At 38.7% G+C, this 13,482-nt stretch overlaps 1 protein-coding gene across 2 annotated transcripts in view; it reads right to left on the bottom strand.

Moving 5' to 3' along the window:
• The window catches only part of MINDY2 (MINDY lysine 48 deubiquitinase 2), a 94,259-nt gene that overhangs the window by 25,337 nt on the left and 55,440 nt on the right, over nucleotides 1–13,482 (bottom strand). For both annotated transcript variants that reach the window (XM_003267038.4, XM_012507432.2), the window contains exon 6: nucleotides 6,153–6,295. In XM_003267038.4, coding sequence (XP_003267086.2) covers nucleotides 6,153–6,295 — 143 coding nt within the window. The remainder of the gene's footprint in view (nucleotides 1–6,152; nucleotides 6,296–13,482) is intronic.

The raw sequence follows: 13,482 nt of genomic DNA, 5'->3' as shown, positions 1-13,482 counted from the left end.
AGTAGAAAGATGGAAAACACAGTGACCATTATAATTTTTCCTTTTTTTTTTTTTGAAACAAAGTCTTGCTCTGTCATCCAGGTTGGAGTGCAGTGACACGATAACAGTTAACTGCAGCTTCGATCTCCTGGACTTAAATGATCCTGCCATCTCAGCCTCCCAAAGAGCTGGGACTATGGGCACACACCACCATGCCTGGCTAATTTTTTTAAAGTTTTTTGTACAGACAAGGTCTTCCTTCATTGTCCATGATGGTCTCTAACTACTGGGCTCAAGCGATCTTCCCACCTCAGCCTCTCAAAGTACTGCAATTACATGTGTGAGCCTGGCTGGTCATTAAATATGAATGCATAAGATGTCCCTCAAAACTCAGGGTTTCTCAAAAGTGAAATGCTAGAAGGCAGTAGGAAGATATGGAAGATGTAATGTAGCTTTAAAAGTAGCCATAGTTTGTTTAAAAAAGGTTTCTTTTCTTTTCTTTTTTGGTGCCATCATGGCTCACAGCAGCCTCACCCTCCTGGGTTCAGGGCTCAAGTGATCCTCCCACCTCAGCCACCCGAGTTACTGGGACTACAGGCGCGTACCACCACACTGGCTAACTTTCAAACTTATTTGTTGAGATGAGGTCTTCCTATGTTGTCCAGGCTGGCTTTGAACTCCGGGCCTCAAGCTACTGTCCAGCCTTGGCCTCCCAAAGTGCTAGGATTACACACATGAGTCACCACGCCCAGCCTCTATTTTTAAAAATTATTATTTGTGTCCTTATTAAATCACACATGCTCTGGGGCTCAAGTTTATAAAGAGCTACAAACAACTCAGGAATTAGTGGGAGAGAATAATAGTCTTAATGACGAACAGCCTTAATACAACAAAGGCACAATCCTCTCTCTGCCTTATTCCCTTATTAAGCAAATGGACACCATGCTGGAAGAACCCCTTCCCTAAATTTTATTTAGCATTCATTTAGTATTTTAAAAGTATTCCTTTAGGGGTTCTATTCTACACCAACAGCCAAAGTGTTATAGATTCTGTTGTAAATCAGGTAATCTGTCACTGGGTCAATGAAGAAGACGTGCTTTTGACTCTTATAAAGAATGCACTCATGTCTGGGTGCAGTGGCTCACACCTGTAATCCCAACACTCTGGGAGGTTGAGTTGGGCAGACTGCTTGAGCCCAGGAGCTCAAGACCATTTTGGGCAACACAGGGATATCCTGTCTCTAAAAAAAAAATTTTAAATTGGCCAGGTGTGATGGCGTACACCTGTAGTCCCAGTTGCTTGGGAGGCTGAGCCATGAGGATCGCATGAACCCACGAGGCAGTGGCTGCAGTGATCTGAGATTGCACCAGTGCACTCAAGCCTGGGTGACAGAGCAAGACCCTGTTTCAGGAAAAAAAAAAAAGCACTCACTGGGTACTCTGTCAGTAAAGCAGTGTCTTATCTAACTCAGGATTGGAAAGCTGGTACAACAGGAATATAGGAAATAAAATCAAGTATTGTAATGGGGCATAAATAATCGTCCAAATGCCTATAGGATCCCTGGAGAACACAAGATTTGGATCATATCAAAATGGAGTTACTCTATCAAATGCAATGCATCGTCTTTGATTAGATCCTGGTTTGAACAAACCATCCATAAAACTATTTTGGGGACAAGTGGCAAATGTGAACATGGACTAGATTATTAGATATTGAGAATTATAGTAGCCACTGCACTCCATCCTGGGTGATGGAGTGAGACCCCACCCTGTCACAAAAAAAAAAAAAAAAAAAGAATTTTAGTTAATTTTGAGATGCAATAGGCCAGGTGCCGTGGCTCACGCCTGTAATCCCAGCACTTTGGGAGGCCAAGGCGGGCGGATCACGAGATCAGGAGATCGAGACCATCCTGGCTAATACAGTGAAACCTCGTCTCTACTAAAAATACAAAAAAATTAGCTAGGCATGGTGGCGGGCGCCTGTAGTCCCAGCTACTCTGGAGGCTGAGGCAGGAGAATGGCGTGAACCCGGGAGGCGGGGCTTGCAGTGAGCCGAGATCGTGCCATTGCACTCCAGCCTGGGCAACAGAGCAAGACCCCGTCTCAAAAACAAAACAAAACAAAACAAAACAAAACAAAACACCCAAGACTTTACAAGATCTAGTGCCTGGCTAGCTATTTAGCCTTTCTTCATTCCTTTTATTTGCTATGCTTCAGGCACACTGACTTTGTTTTAATTCCTCAGGAGTCAAGCTCTTTCCTTCCTCAGGGCCTTTGCATACATGTTCTATCCGCTAAGTTAACTCTTTTTTGGCCAACTGATTAAACTAGAAGATTCACTTTTTAGGTTTCATTTTATTTTTATTTAATGAATTAACTAATTTATTTACTGAGACAGAGTTTCGCTCTTGTTGCCTAGGCTGGAGTGCAATGGCACATTCTCAGTTCACTGCAACCTCCGCCTCCTAGGTTCAAGCAATTCTCCTGCCTCAGCCTCCCAAGTAGCTGGGATTACAGGCACCCACCACCATGCCCAGCTAATTTTTGTGTTTTGAGTAGAGACGGGGTTTCACCATGTTGGCCAGGCTGGTCTCTAACTCCTGACCTCGGGTAATCCACCCGCCTCGACCTCCTAAAGTGCTGGCATTACAGGCGTGAGCCACCGCACCCAGCCTCAGGTATCATTTTAAATGTGACCTTCTTAAATAAATCTTTCCTGACACTCCCTAAGTTATAAGTCCCGATAAAAGCAACTAGGTTATAAATCCTGATAAAAACACTCACATCTTGTGATATGTATCCTTAACAAAATGTATCTCAATAGAAATAAATCAATAATTATTTGTGTAACTATTTAATATCTGCCCCTTGTCAAACTAGGAGGTCCTTAATAGGCAGAAACCATAGCTGCCTTGCTCATGGCTGTATTCTACTACTAGTGAGCACCCAGACATGATACATGCTCAATAAATATTTGCTAAATAGGCCGGGCGCCGTGGCTCAAGCCTGTAATCCCAGCACTTTGGGAGGCCGAGGCGGGCGGATCACGAGGTCAGGAGATCGAGACCATCCTGGCTAACACAGTGAAAAAACCCGTCTCTACTAAAAATACAAAAAATTAGCCGGGTGTGTTGGCGGGCGCCTATAGTCCCAGCTACTCGGGAGGCTGAGGCAGGAGAATGGCGTGAACCCGGGAGGTGGAGCTTGCAGTGAGCCGAGATCGCGCCACTGCACTCCAGCCTGGGGCACAGAGCAAGACTCCGTCTCAAATAAATAAATAAATAAATAAATAAATAAATAAATATTTGTTAAATAAATGAATAAATCCTAGACTTGAAAGGTCTGGTTAAGTAAGAAATAAAATGATTTAGCAGTATTCACCATGTGGCAATAAATCTGATCCTTATGTCCTTTGGCCTTAGATTTCTGAGGATTATGGATGACTCTGGGCCCACATCTGACATACATCTAGCTAAAATGTTGAAGTTATACAAATGAGCTGTTGCTATAACTAAGATAGGAATGGGAGAGCAAGAGCTTTAAGGGTATTCTTACATAAGCAAACAAATCATTATTTTATACTACTTTGTGTAATTCATTGACTAAAGTGTTGAAGAAAATAGGAAGATGTAATTCACAACTTTAATAAGCCACTTTCATTTAGAAAAAAAAAATGACACATTTACATGGAAAGAAAACTGGTAATTAGGTATTAACCAATAAGGGCTAAAAAAAGATGATGTAGCCAGTAACAGCAAGATGATGGTTAGACAATTGTACTCTGCCTTAGCTGCACATTAAAATAAACTGAAAAGCACTCAGGATTAATGATGCTCAGATCCCACCTCCAGAGATTCTCATTTAATGGAGTTGGTGGTAGGTTCTGAGGATTGGCAGTTTTAAAAAAGCTTCCCATAAAGTTTTAGCATACAATTTGGGTTGAGAACCACTGGTTTGAGGAGAGTAGAAGCAGCTTTACTAAAGAGTTAGGATTTGAAATGCTTCTTAAAGGATGGGTAAAATTTGGACAGGCAAAAAGGAATGAGAAGACCTTTCCAAACAGGGATTAAGGAGTGAGATATTGTGGGGAAAAGAAAGAGAGATCAGATTATTACTGTGTCTGTGCAGAAAGAAGTAGACATAGGAGACTCCATTTTGTTCTGTACTAACAAAAATTCTTCTGCCTTGAGATGCTGTTAATCTGTAACCCTACCCCCAACCCTGTGCTCCCTGAAACATGTGCTGTGTCAACGCAGGGTTAAATGGATTAAGGGCTGTGCAGGGTGTGCTTTGTTAAACAAATGCTTGAAGGCAGCATGCTTGTTAAGAGTCATCACCACTCCCTAATCTCAAGTACCCAGAGACACAAAACACTGCGGAAGGCTGGAGGGACCTCTGCCTAGGAAAGCCAGGTATTGTCCAAGGTTTCTCCCCATGTGATAGTCTGAAATATGGCCTCGTTTGAAGGGAAAGACCTGACCGTCCCCCAGCCCGACACCTGTAAAGGGTCTGTGCTGAGGAGGATTAGTAAAAGAGGAAGGAATGCCTCTTTGCAGTTGAGATAAGAGGAAGGCTTCTGTCTCCTGCTCATCCCTGGGCAATGGAATGTCTCCGTGTAAAGCCGATTGTATATTCCACCTACTGAGATAGGGGAAAATCGCCTTAGGGCTGGAGGTGGGACATGCTGGCAGCAATACTGCTCCTTAAGGCATTGAGATGTTTATGTATACGCACATCAAAAGCACAGCACTTTTTTCTTTACCTTGTTTATGATGTAGAGACATTTGTTCACGTGTTTACCTCCTGACCTTCTCTCCACTATTATCCTATTATCCTGCCACGCCCGATAATGATCAATAAATACTAAGGGAACTCAGAGGCTGGTGCCGTGGATCCTCCGTATGCTGAACGCAGGTCCCCTGGGCCCCCTTTTTTCTTTCTCTATACTTTGTCTCTGTGTCTCTTTCTTTTCCAAGTCTCTCCTTCCACCTAACGAGAAACACCCACAGGTGTGGAGGGGCAACCCACCCCTTCAAGATATGGCAGTAAAGTGCAGAAATTAGAAGGTATAATGTGTGTATGGGATGGAGGGTTATCAGTGAATAGACACCATTTTGGCTGAAGTAAAGTGTTGGCGAATAGAACATATCTTGTATTTTTATCCCCATGCATGAAGTGCTACTGAACATTTTTGGTATATTATTGATGGGATCAGAACAGGATTCTACTGTACTACTGAAGAAATCTACGTATAAGTTGACAAACTTCTGAACTAAGTGACAGCTGTAACAACAAAAAGAATGGCTATAAGAGATAAAAAGAGTAAAACAGTAAATGTTTTTGACAGAGCCATAAATGGCACTATAGGAAGAATTTAAAGCTACACATTATTAAAGAATTTAATGTTTGGTCACATTAAAGTTATTAAAGTTTAATAATAGCAAACACTATCATAAAGGCAAATCATCTAAATAAATAAAAAAATTTATTTCTTCTAAATTCCTTTAGCACTGAAATATAAACTTCCATCATTAGATGTCATCCTAGTTCTGGCCGTGCACGGTGGCTCACGCCTGTAATCCCAGCACTTTGGGAGGCCGAGGTGGGCGGATCACCTGAGGTGGGGAGCGGGAGACCAGCCTGACCAACATGGAGAAACCCCGTCTTTCCTAAAAATACACAAAAATTAGCCAGGCGTGGTGGTGCATGCCTGTAATCCCAGCTACTCGGGAAGCTGATGTAGGAGAATCGCTTGAACCTGGGAGGCAGAGGTTGGGGTGAGCCGAGATCACGCCATTGTACTCCAGCCTGGGCAACAAGAGGGAAATTCCATTTCAAAAAAAAAAAAAAAAAAAAAAAAAGGAAGTCATCCTAGTTCTATCTCTAGGGTTTATCTTTTTTTTTTCTCAGAAAGAAAATAATAAAATACTTCTTAGTGCAAACATCTGTGAAAAAGAAGTTGAGAATTAAAAAACAAAAAGTGATTTGAGGTAACACTTCAATTGTTTATCCATCCCATCCTTAAGAAGTACTGTATTTAATAATTACCTTCACAATTTGATGGTTAAGAAATATTATGCTAAAATCTTTTATTTATAAGCAGATCAAAAGACATCTCTAAATCAAGCTCCTTTGATTTAGAATCACGATTAAATAGCTATTTCTATATCATACCTTGTATTTGGTCATGGTGCTAAAATGATTATTCCGAAAGAACACACAAAGTTCTCCTTCCTGAACCGTTGAAGTTAGTTCACATAATCCATGGTATGTCAGTTGAGTGGCTGTGTTATTTAGAAACTGCTCAGCTACAAAGCCTATAGAACCAATGCATAATATTAGATAGAAGAATAATTTCAAAATTAAAAAGTTATTCTTTTTCTATTTAAAGTGTGTTCCAAGTATGGAAAAAAGCCAATCATTATAATACTTTCCCTACTTTATGATGGCTCCAAATTGGACATTTGTGTTTTTAATTTTGCAATGAAATATGTGTATACAGACATTCCTATCCTAAATAAATAAGTTATGTGAAATTCTTTTTTTATAAACAAATGCATTTACTTATATTTCACCTACTATTACAAAGGATTTCATGCAGGTTGCAGTAAAAAAGCAGACACAATAAAACTAAAAGCCATCAAAGCAAGTAAAAAGACAGGTGTCAGGCAATTTTAAAAATGGGTGGGAAAGAAAAATGTCAGTCAACAGCTACCTCCCCAATAGCAAGGTGTTTTCAAATTAAAAGTAGCCCTAATAAATTGAGTAGCTTAAGATTTCACAAAAATCCTAGATAATTCTTAAGTTGTAAACTTCTCAATTCTTGCTTTAAAACTGAAAGTAGGCATAAGGCTGAACAGAAAGCCGTGGGATAAATGATGCCATTTTTAATGGTTTTTTACACCATTTTTATGCTAATCTCCTCCAACATATGCCACTCATGTAGATTTATCTAGTTCGGAAATAGATATTATGGCTTTTGTTTTTGAAATACAATAAAATATACAGAAGTGGTCTGGGGTATAATTTAAAACATATATATACACAACTGATCTTCATATACACAATTGATCCTCATTGCAAGTTCATATCTGCAAGTTCATCTAACTGGCTAAAATTTATTTAGAAACCCCAAATCAATACTTGCAGCATTTTCATGCTTGTTTGTGGACATGTGAAGACTGGTGAAAATTCTGAGTGGCCCAATGTGCACATTCCCAGCTGAGATCAAACAAGGCAACATTCTGCCTTCTTGCTTCAGCTCTCTCGCATACTATAAACAAGTGTCCCTTTCATGGTCTATTTAGTGCCATGTTTTTCACATTTTTATGCTTTCTGTTGATGATTTTGCTGTTTCAAACAGCATCCAAACATAATGCCAAAGTGCTGGCTAGTATTCAGTAGACAAAGGCTGTGATGTGCCTTACAGAGAAAATACATGTGCTAGATAGGTTTCGTTCAGGCATGAGTTACACAGGTTGAGTATCATTTATCTAAAGTGCTTGAGATCAGAAGTGTTTTGGGTGTGGATTCTTTTGGATTTTGGAACGTTTGCATTATACTTATCAGCTGAGCATCCCTAATGTGAAAATGAGAAATCTGAAATCCTCCAATGGGCATTTCCTGTGAGCATCATGTTGGTGTTTAGATTTTGGAGCATTTTGGATTTTCAGATTAGGGATATTCTATCTGTAGTGCTGTTGGCTGTGAGTTTAACGCTAGTGAATCAACAGTATATATTAAATAAGGTGTGTTTAACAAACACATAAAACAAGTTTATGTATTGATCAGGTGATGAAAATGTTACCAAACGCTCCTTGAAAACTAACTCATATTTATCCTGGGGACAGTGGTTCAGCATTCACTAATTCGGTGTTCACAGTAACTTTATAGAACATAGCTACCACAAATAATGAGAATTAACTGTATACATATTTTTTAAACTTGTATTTCTCTTCTTATTTCCCTCCTTCCTTTGGAGTAAGGAGAGATGTCTCGGAAGCAATGGGGGAGGAGGGAAGGGAATGCCCTAAAAAGTTTCATAAGTGATCTGAGAGATATAGATACAGGGACTAAAGATAAATCTGTGGTGTGAAACTAACACTTCAACAATAAATTGAAAATAAAACTTGGTAGTGCCAGAAGCAGATAACATAGGTTTATTCCACTCCCTCGACATCCCTTAGTGTCAAACCATAGTATTGAAGCTACAAAGTGGTTGTAAAAAGTTACCACACTTTAATTATCACACTATTGCAAGGACTTTGTTATGATAGAAGTACAAAAATTATAAAGAGGTCTACAGCCAAAAGAAATTCATTGAATACTTGCAACTTCTTGGGTTTACACATTTAGATATAAGAGGTTTCTCCACCTGATTACTGTTGTTACTTTGCTAAGAACTAAGTTACTATACACTAATGAACAGCATTTATGATATACACTAGTAAATAGCATTTACTGTTATGTAGCATTTAAAAAGTAGGCATTATGCCTGTGCTGAAAAGTACCACTGCTGTCTGTAATATCTGTATTACTAAATGTTCCCTTCAGAAAAATGTTTTTAAAAGCCCCTTCCATACCTTACTCACACAATATCCTCTCCACAGATCCCTTTCAAAGAGATACAGAAATTCAGTGGAGATATAGTACATTACTTTCATGTTAGTGTGAAATTCAAAAATTCAACATTAGAAAGGTCTTTCTCAGCTACTTCTTTTTACTGAATAGGACACAGGCTCAGAGAGAATAAGTGATTTGCCCAAAGGACATCAAACTAGTTATGGCAAAGTGAAGACTGTAACCTAGGAGAATTATTATGGGTATTAAAGTTTTAAAATTTATTGCAGATGAGTATTATAAATGCCACTTGAATTATATATCTCCCCAAACCATACAGCATAGCTTATTAAGAACTAGAAAAAACAATGTTTCATAATTCTCCTGTCATCTCTTAAACAGTGGTTTTAGTGGAAAAGGCTATCTAGTTTTAAATTTTTATAATTAATTAGCCTTTATTGAAAAGGTCAATCTAGTTTCAACTTTTTACAACTATTTAAACAAATTTTGGAAAACAACTCTAAGGGTTACACAGCAGTTTATTTATCTGTAAACGCTAACTTTGAGCATCATTATAACGCTCAAAGAGGTATTATTGATTCAAATAATCCAGTTTATTTACAACATTCACATTAAATCTCAATTTTATTGTTATTGTTATTGATGATACTAAAGGTAAAAAAACTTAATATAATGATAATAGAGTATTATTCATGAAAATAAATTTAAATTAAGCCTCATTTTCCTGAGAAGATTACTATATTTGAAAATATTTCTTACATTCAGAAATTTAAGGCTGGGCACAGTGGCTCATGCCTGTAATCCCAGCACTTTAGGAGGCGGGCAGATCACGAGGTCAGGAGATCGAGACCATCCTGGCTTACCCGGTGAAACCCCGTCTCTACTAAAAACACAAAAAAATTAGCCAGGTGTGGTGGCAGGCGCCTGTAGTCCCAGCTACTCGGGAGGCTGAGGCAGGAGAATGGCGTAAACTGGGAGGCGGAGCTTTCAGTGAGCCGAGATCGCACCACTGCACTCCAGCCTGGGTGACAGAGCGAGACTCCATCTCAAAAAACAAAGAAGAAATTCAATAATAAATTAGTTCATTAAACTGTTTTCCTCTGTTACTGGACAGTTATTAGAGAACATGAAAGTGATGAATGCCTTAAAGATGGTGAAGTTACAGAGGTACTATAATTAGGCAAAAAAGAATAGAAAGTAGAAATAGGAAGGAAGGAAACTTGATTTATCTAAAAATGTTGTCTAGATGTGGTCCTGTCTGAGATTTGTGTTCGAATTTAAGCTTAGTGAGAACTTAACTTGCCACTGTGACAGCTTTAAACAATCTAATTTTTAAGAATTTAATCCACATTTAAGTTTCAAAGATCAAATACATTATATTAATGTATTTTTTCCTCAAAAGGATGGGCAAAACAATTTATTTTAATGACAAATGCCCAGATTTTACTTGAAAAGATAAAAGCTCATATGATTTTTTTTTTGAGATGGAGTCTCACTCCGTTTCTAGACTGGAGTGCAGTCTAGACACCCGGCCTGGATACGGCCAGTGGGATGCCCTCAAGTTGGGTCTTGTGTTCTTTTATATCTCCTCATCTTTACTTGAGCACTTATTTTTTGGCACAGGAAAATGTTCTGGGCTCCCTACTGCACTCCTAGAATCAAATCATATGAGTGGGCTGGGCGTAATGGCTTATGCCTGTAATCCCAGCACTTTGGGAGGCCGAGGTGGGTGGATCACCTGAGGTCAGGAGTTCGAGACCAGCCTGGCCAACATGGTGAGACCCTGTCTCTACTAAAAATACAAAAAATTAGCCGGGTGTCTACACTCCAGCCTGGATGACAGAACGAGACTCCGTTCTGTCTGAATAAAAAGGAATCCATGAGTTTATATTGATACAATTTTTTTAATGGGGAAAGAGGAGAAGGAAGAGAAGGGAAAACTGTTCTGTTACAGAAGAATAACAACTAATAAATAGAAGGAATAACAGAAACTATAACCACCACAGTAATAACTGATTCAGGCAAGAATCAATGGATGTCAAATCTACTTGGTGAAAGATTATTAAGGAATAGCATATTCACACAGTTCAAAGAATAGTATCACAGGTGACTTATTAACTACCAAGGGAGAAGGGCATCTTTACAATATAAAAACCTGGCAGATATTATCTTATCATATTTGAACATCACCAATAATGAGATAATTAGGCTCATGTGCCCTCGATTTGATGCACTGGGAAAGACACAATGTCACCTATGTAGCATCCCTGCCAAAAATATATAACCTGAATCTACTAATGAGGAAATAATCAGATGAATCCAAATTGAGGAATATTCTATGGAACAACTGGCCTGGACTATTTTAAAAAGTCAATGTCATAAAAGACAAAAAAGGAAGGAAAGGAGGGAGGAAGCAAGGGAGGAAAGGAGAAACGAAGGAAGAAAGAGAGGAAGGGAGGGAGGAAAGAAGGTTACAGAACTATTCTAGATGACAGAAGACTAAAGAGATGTGACAACTAAATGATCTGTAATTGGAGCCTCCATTGAAAAAAATTAAAAGCTATAAGGGGCAATACTGGGAAAAAGGGAGAATTCTGAATATGAACAATATATTAAATAATATTGTATCAATGCTAAATTGCTTGAGATAATTGTATTGTGATTACATAGGAGAATTTATATAAGAGAATTCCTTGTTCTTAGGAGACAAACAATGAAGCATTTACAAGTAAAGTGCTATATTTGCAATTAATTCTTATAAGATTTAGGGAAAAAAGAGTGTGTAGGGCCAGGTGTAGTGGCTCATGCCTGTAATCCCAGCACTTTGGAAGGCCAAGGTGGGCAGATCACCTGAGGTTGGAAGTTTGAGACCAGCGTGACCAACATGGAGAAACTCCATCTCTACTAAAAATACAAAATTAGCCAGGTGTGGTGGCACATGCCTGTAATCCCAGCTACTCGGGAGGCTGAGGAAGGAGAATCACTTGAGCCTGGGAGGCAGAGGTTGTGGTTAGCCAAGGTTGCACCATTGCACTCCAGCCTGGGCAACGAGAGCAAAACTCCATCTCAAAAAAAAAAAAAAAGATTGTGTGTTGTGTGTGTAGGAATACAGAAACAAAGAAAACATTCAATATATCAACAATTGGTAAATTTAGGTAAAGAGCACATAAATGTTCATTGTGCTATTACAATCTTTTTTATAGGTTTGAGATTTTTCAAAATAAAAGTTGAAGAAAGAAAAAGAAAAGGAAACCAATATTATTTAATAAAAATGATAAGAAGCCAAACTATAATGTTTAGTGTCTATGGCACATAATAAAGGCTGAATAAACATTTGAATAAATGAATACATATCCTAGAAATATTTTTATATGCATATTTTTGTCCTAGGAACAATTGTTAAAGAAACATTCCTGGGCTGGGTATGGCAGCTCACGCCTGTAATCCCAGCACTTTGGGAGGCTGAGGTGGGCGGATTACCTGATGTCAGGAGTTCGAGACCAGCCTGGGCAACATGGTGAAACCCTGTCTCACTTAAAAATACAAAAAATTAGCCAGCGTGGTGGCATGAGCCTGTAGTCCCAGCTACTTGGGAGGCTAAGGCAGAAGAATTGCTTGAACCTGGGAGACAGAGGTTACAGTGAGCCAAGATTGCACCACTGCACTCCAGCCTCCAGCCTGGGCAGCTGAGCAATACTCTGTCTCAAAACACACACACACACACACACACACACACACACACACACACACACACACACACAAAGAACCATTCCTGAGATCATCTGGAATTAAATGAATGGCTCTGGTGAAGTCTGGCTGCTGGTACTGAGCTTTTTTTAAACTTGCTGATTTTTGCTGCCACGAAAAATCAGCATAATCACAACCAGATTCAAAAAGGTATTGTTTCTATTCATCATTGTACTGGAAAAGAAGTAGAAAATAAAAAAGGTATCAACACCCAAAATCAGTGTATTCTACAATTAAGTATTCTATGTAAAGTAAAAATTCTGTACCTTTACTTATAAGGTATCAGAATCAAGGAAAGCGAATGTTATCTAAAAGAAGTTGAAAGAACACCTAACTCTATTTGATTATTTGCTAAATAACATTTCTTTTCCCTTAAAAAGGAATTTTAGTGAATGTATTTCTTATTCTCCATACCTTGATAGGAAATAAGATGTTTGAATTTTTAAAAAGTTATTACCTGTGACCAAAACTTATTTTTTAATAAAGATTAGAAATAAGTTGGCTTTCAGGTATTTTATTGATTTAAAGGGAAAGCTACAATTGCAGGCTAAACGGAAAAAGAAAGCAGATTACTTCAACTGAACACCACTCAAGATAATATGATATATGATGGGCTGGGCAAGTTGGCTTATGCCTGTAGTTGCAGCACTTTGGGAGGTCGAGGCTGGCGGATCACCTGAGGGTCAGGAGTTCGAGACCAGCTTGGCCAACATGGTGAAATCTCATCTCTACTAAAACTACAAAAATTAGTCGGGCATGGTGGCATATGCCTGTAGTCCCAGCTATTCGGGAGGCTGAGGCAGGAGAATTGCTTGAATCCAGGGGGCAGAGGTTACAGTGAGCCGAGATCGTGCCACTACACTCCAGCCTGGGTGACAGAGTGAGACCGTCTCAAAAAAAAAAAAAAAAAAAAAGATAATTTGATGAAGAAAAATGATGAAGGAAAGCTAATTGCTGCAAAGTAAGTAAAAATGTCTATTATGGTCTTTTATTTTCCATGATTTCTTAGTGTCTTATACAAGTGACCATTGGAGTTAAGTAATTATTTCAAATGAACTACAAATTTGTAGTTACTTATGAACAAAAATCTAGTTTAGCTTTTTAATTATGCTAAATGACACTTATAATTATTCTTTAATATGGAAATCTGGTATGTAGAATTTCACTATTATGAAAT

The sequence above is a fragment of the Nomascus leucogenys genome, chromosome 6 (assembly GCF_006542625.1).
Source record: "Nomascus leucogenys isolate Asia chromosome 6, Asia_NLE_v1, whole genome shotgun sequence".
Classification (NCBI taxonomy): Eukaryota; Metazoa; Chordata; class Mammalia; order Primates; family Hylobatidae; genus Nomascus; species Nomascus leucogenys.
Note: the sequence above shows the minus strand (reverse complement) of the source record. Positions and strands in the feature narration are given on the sequence as shown.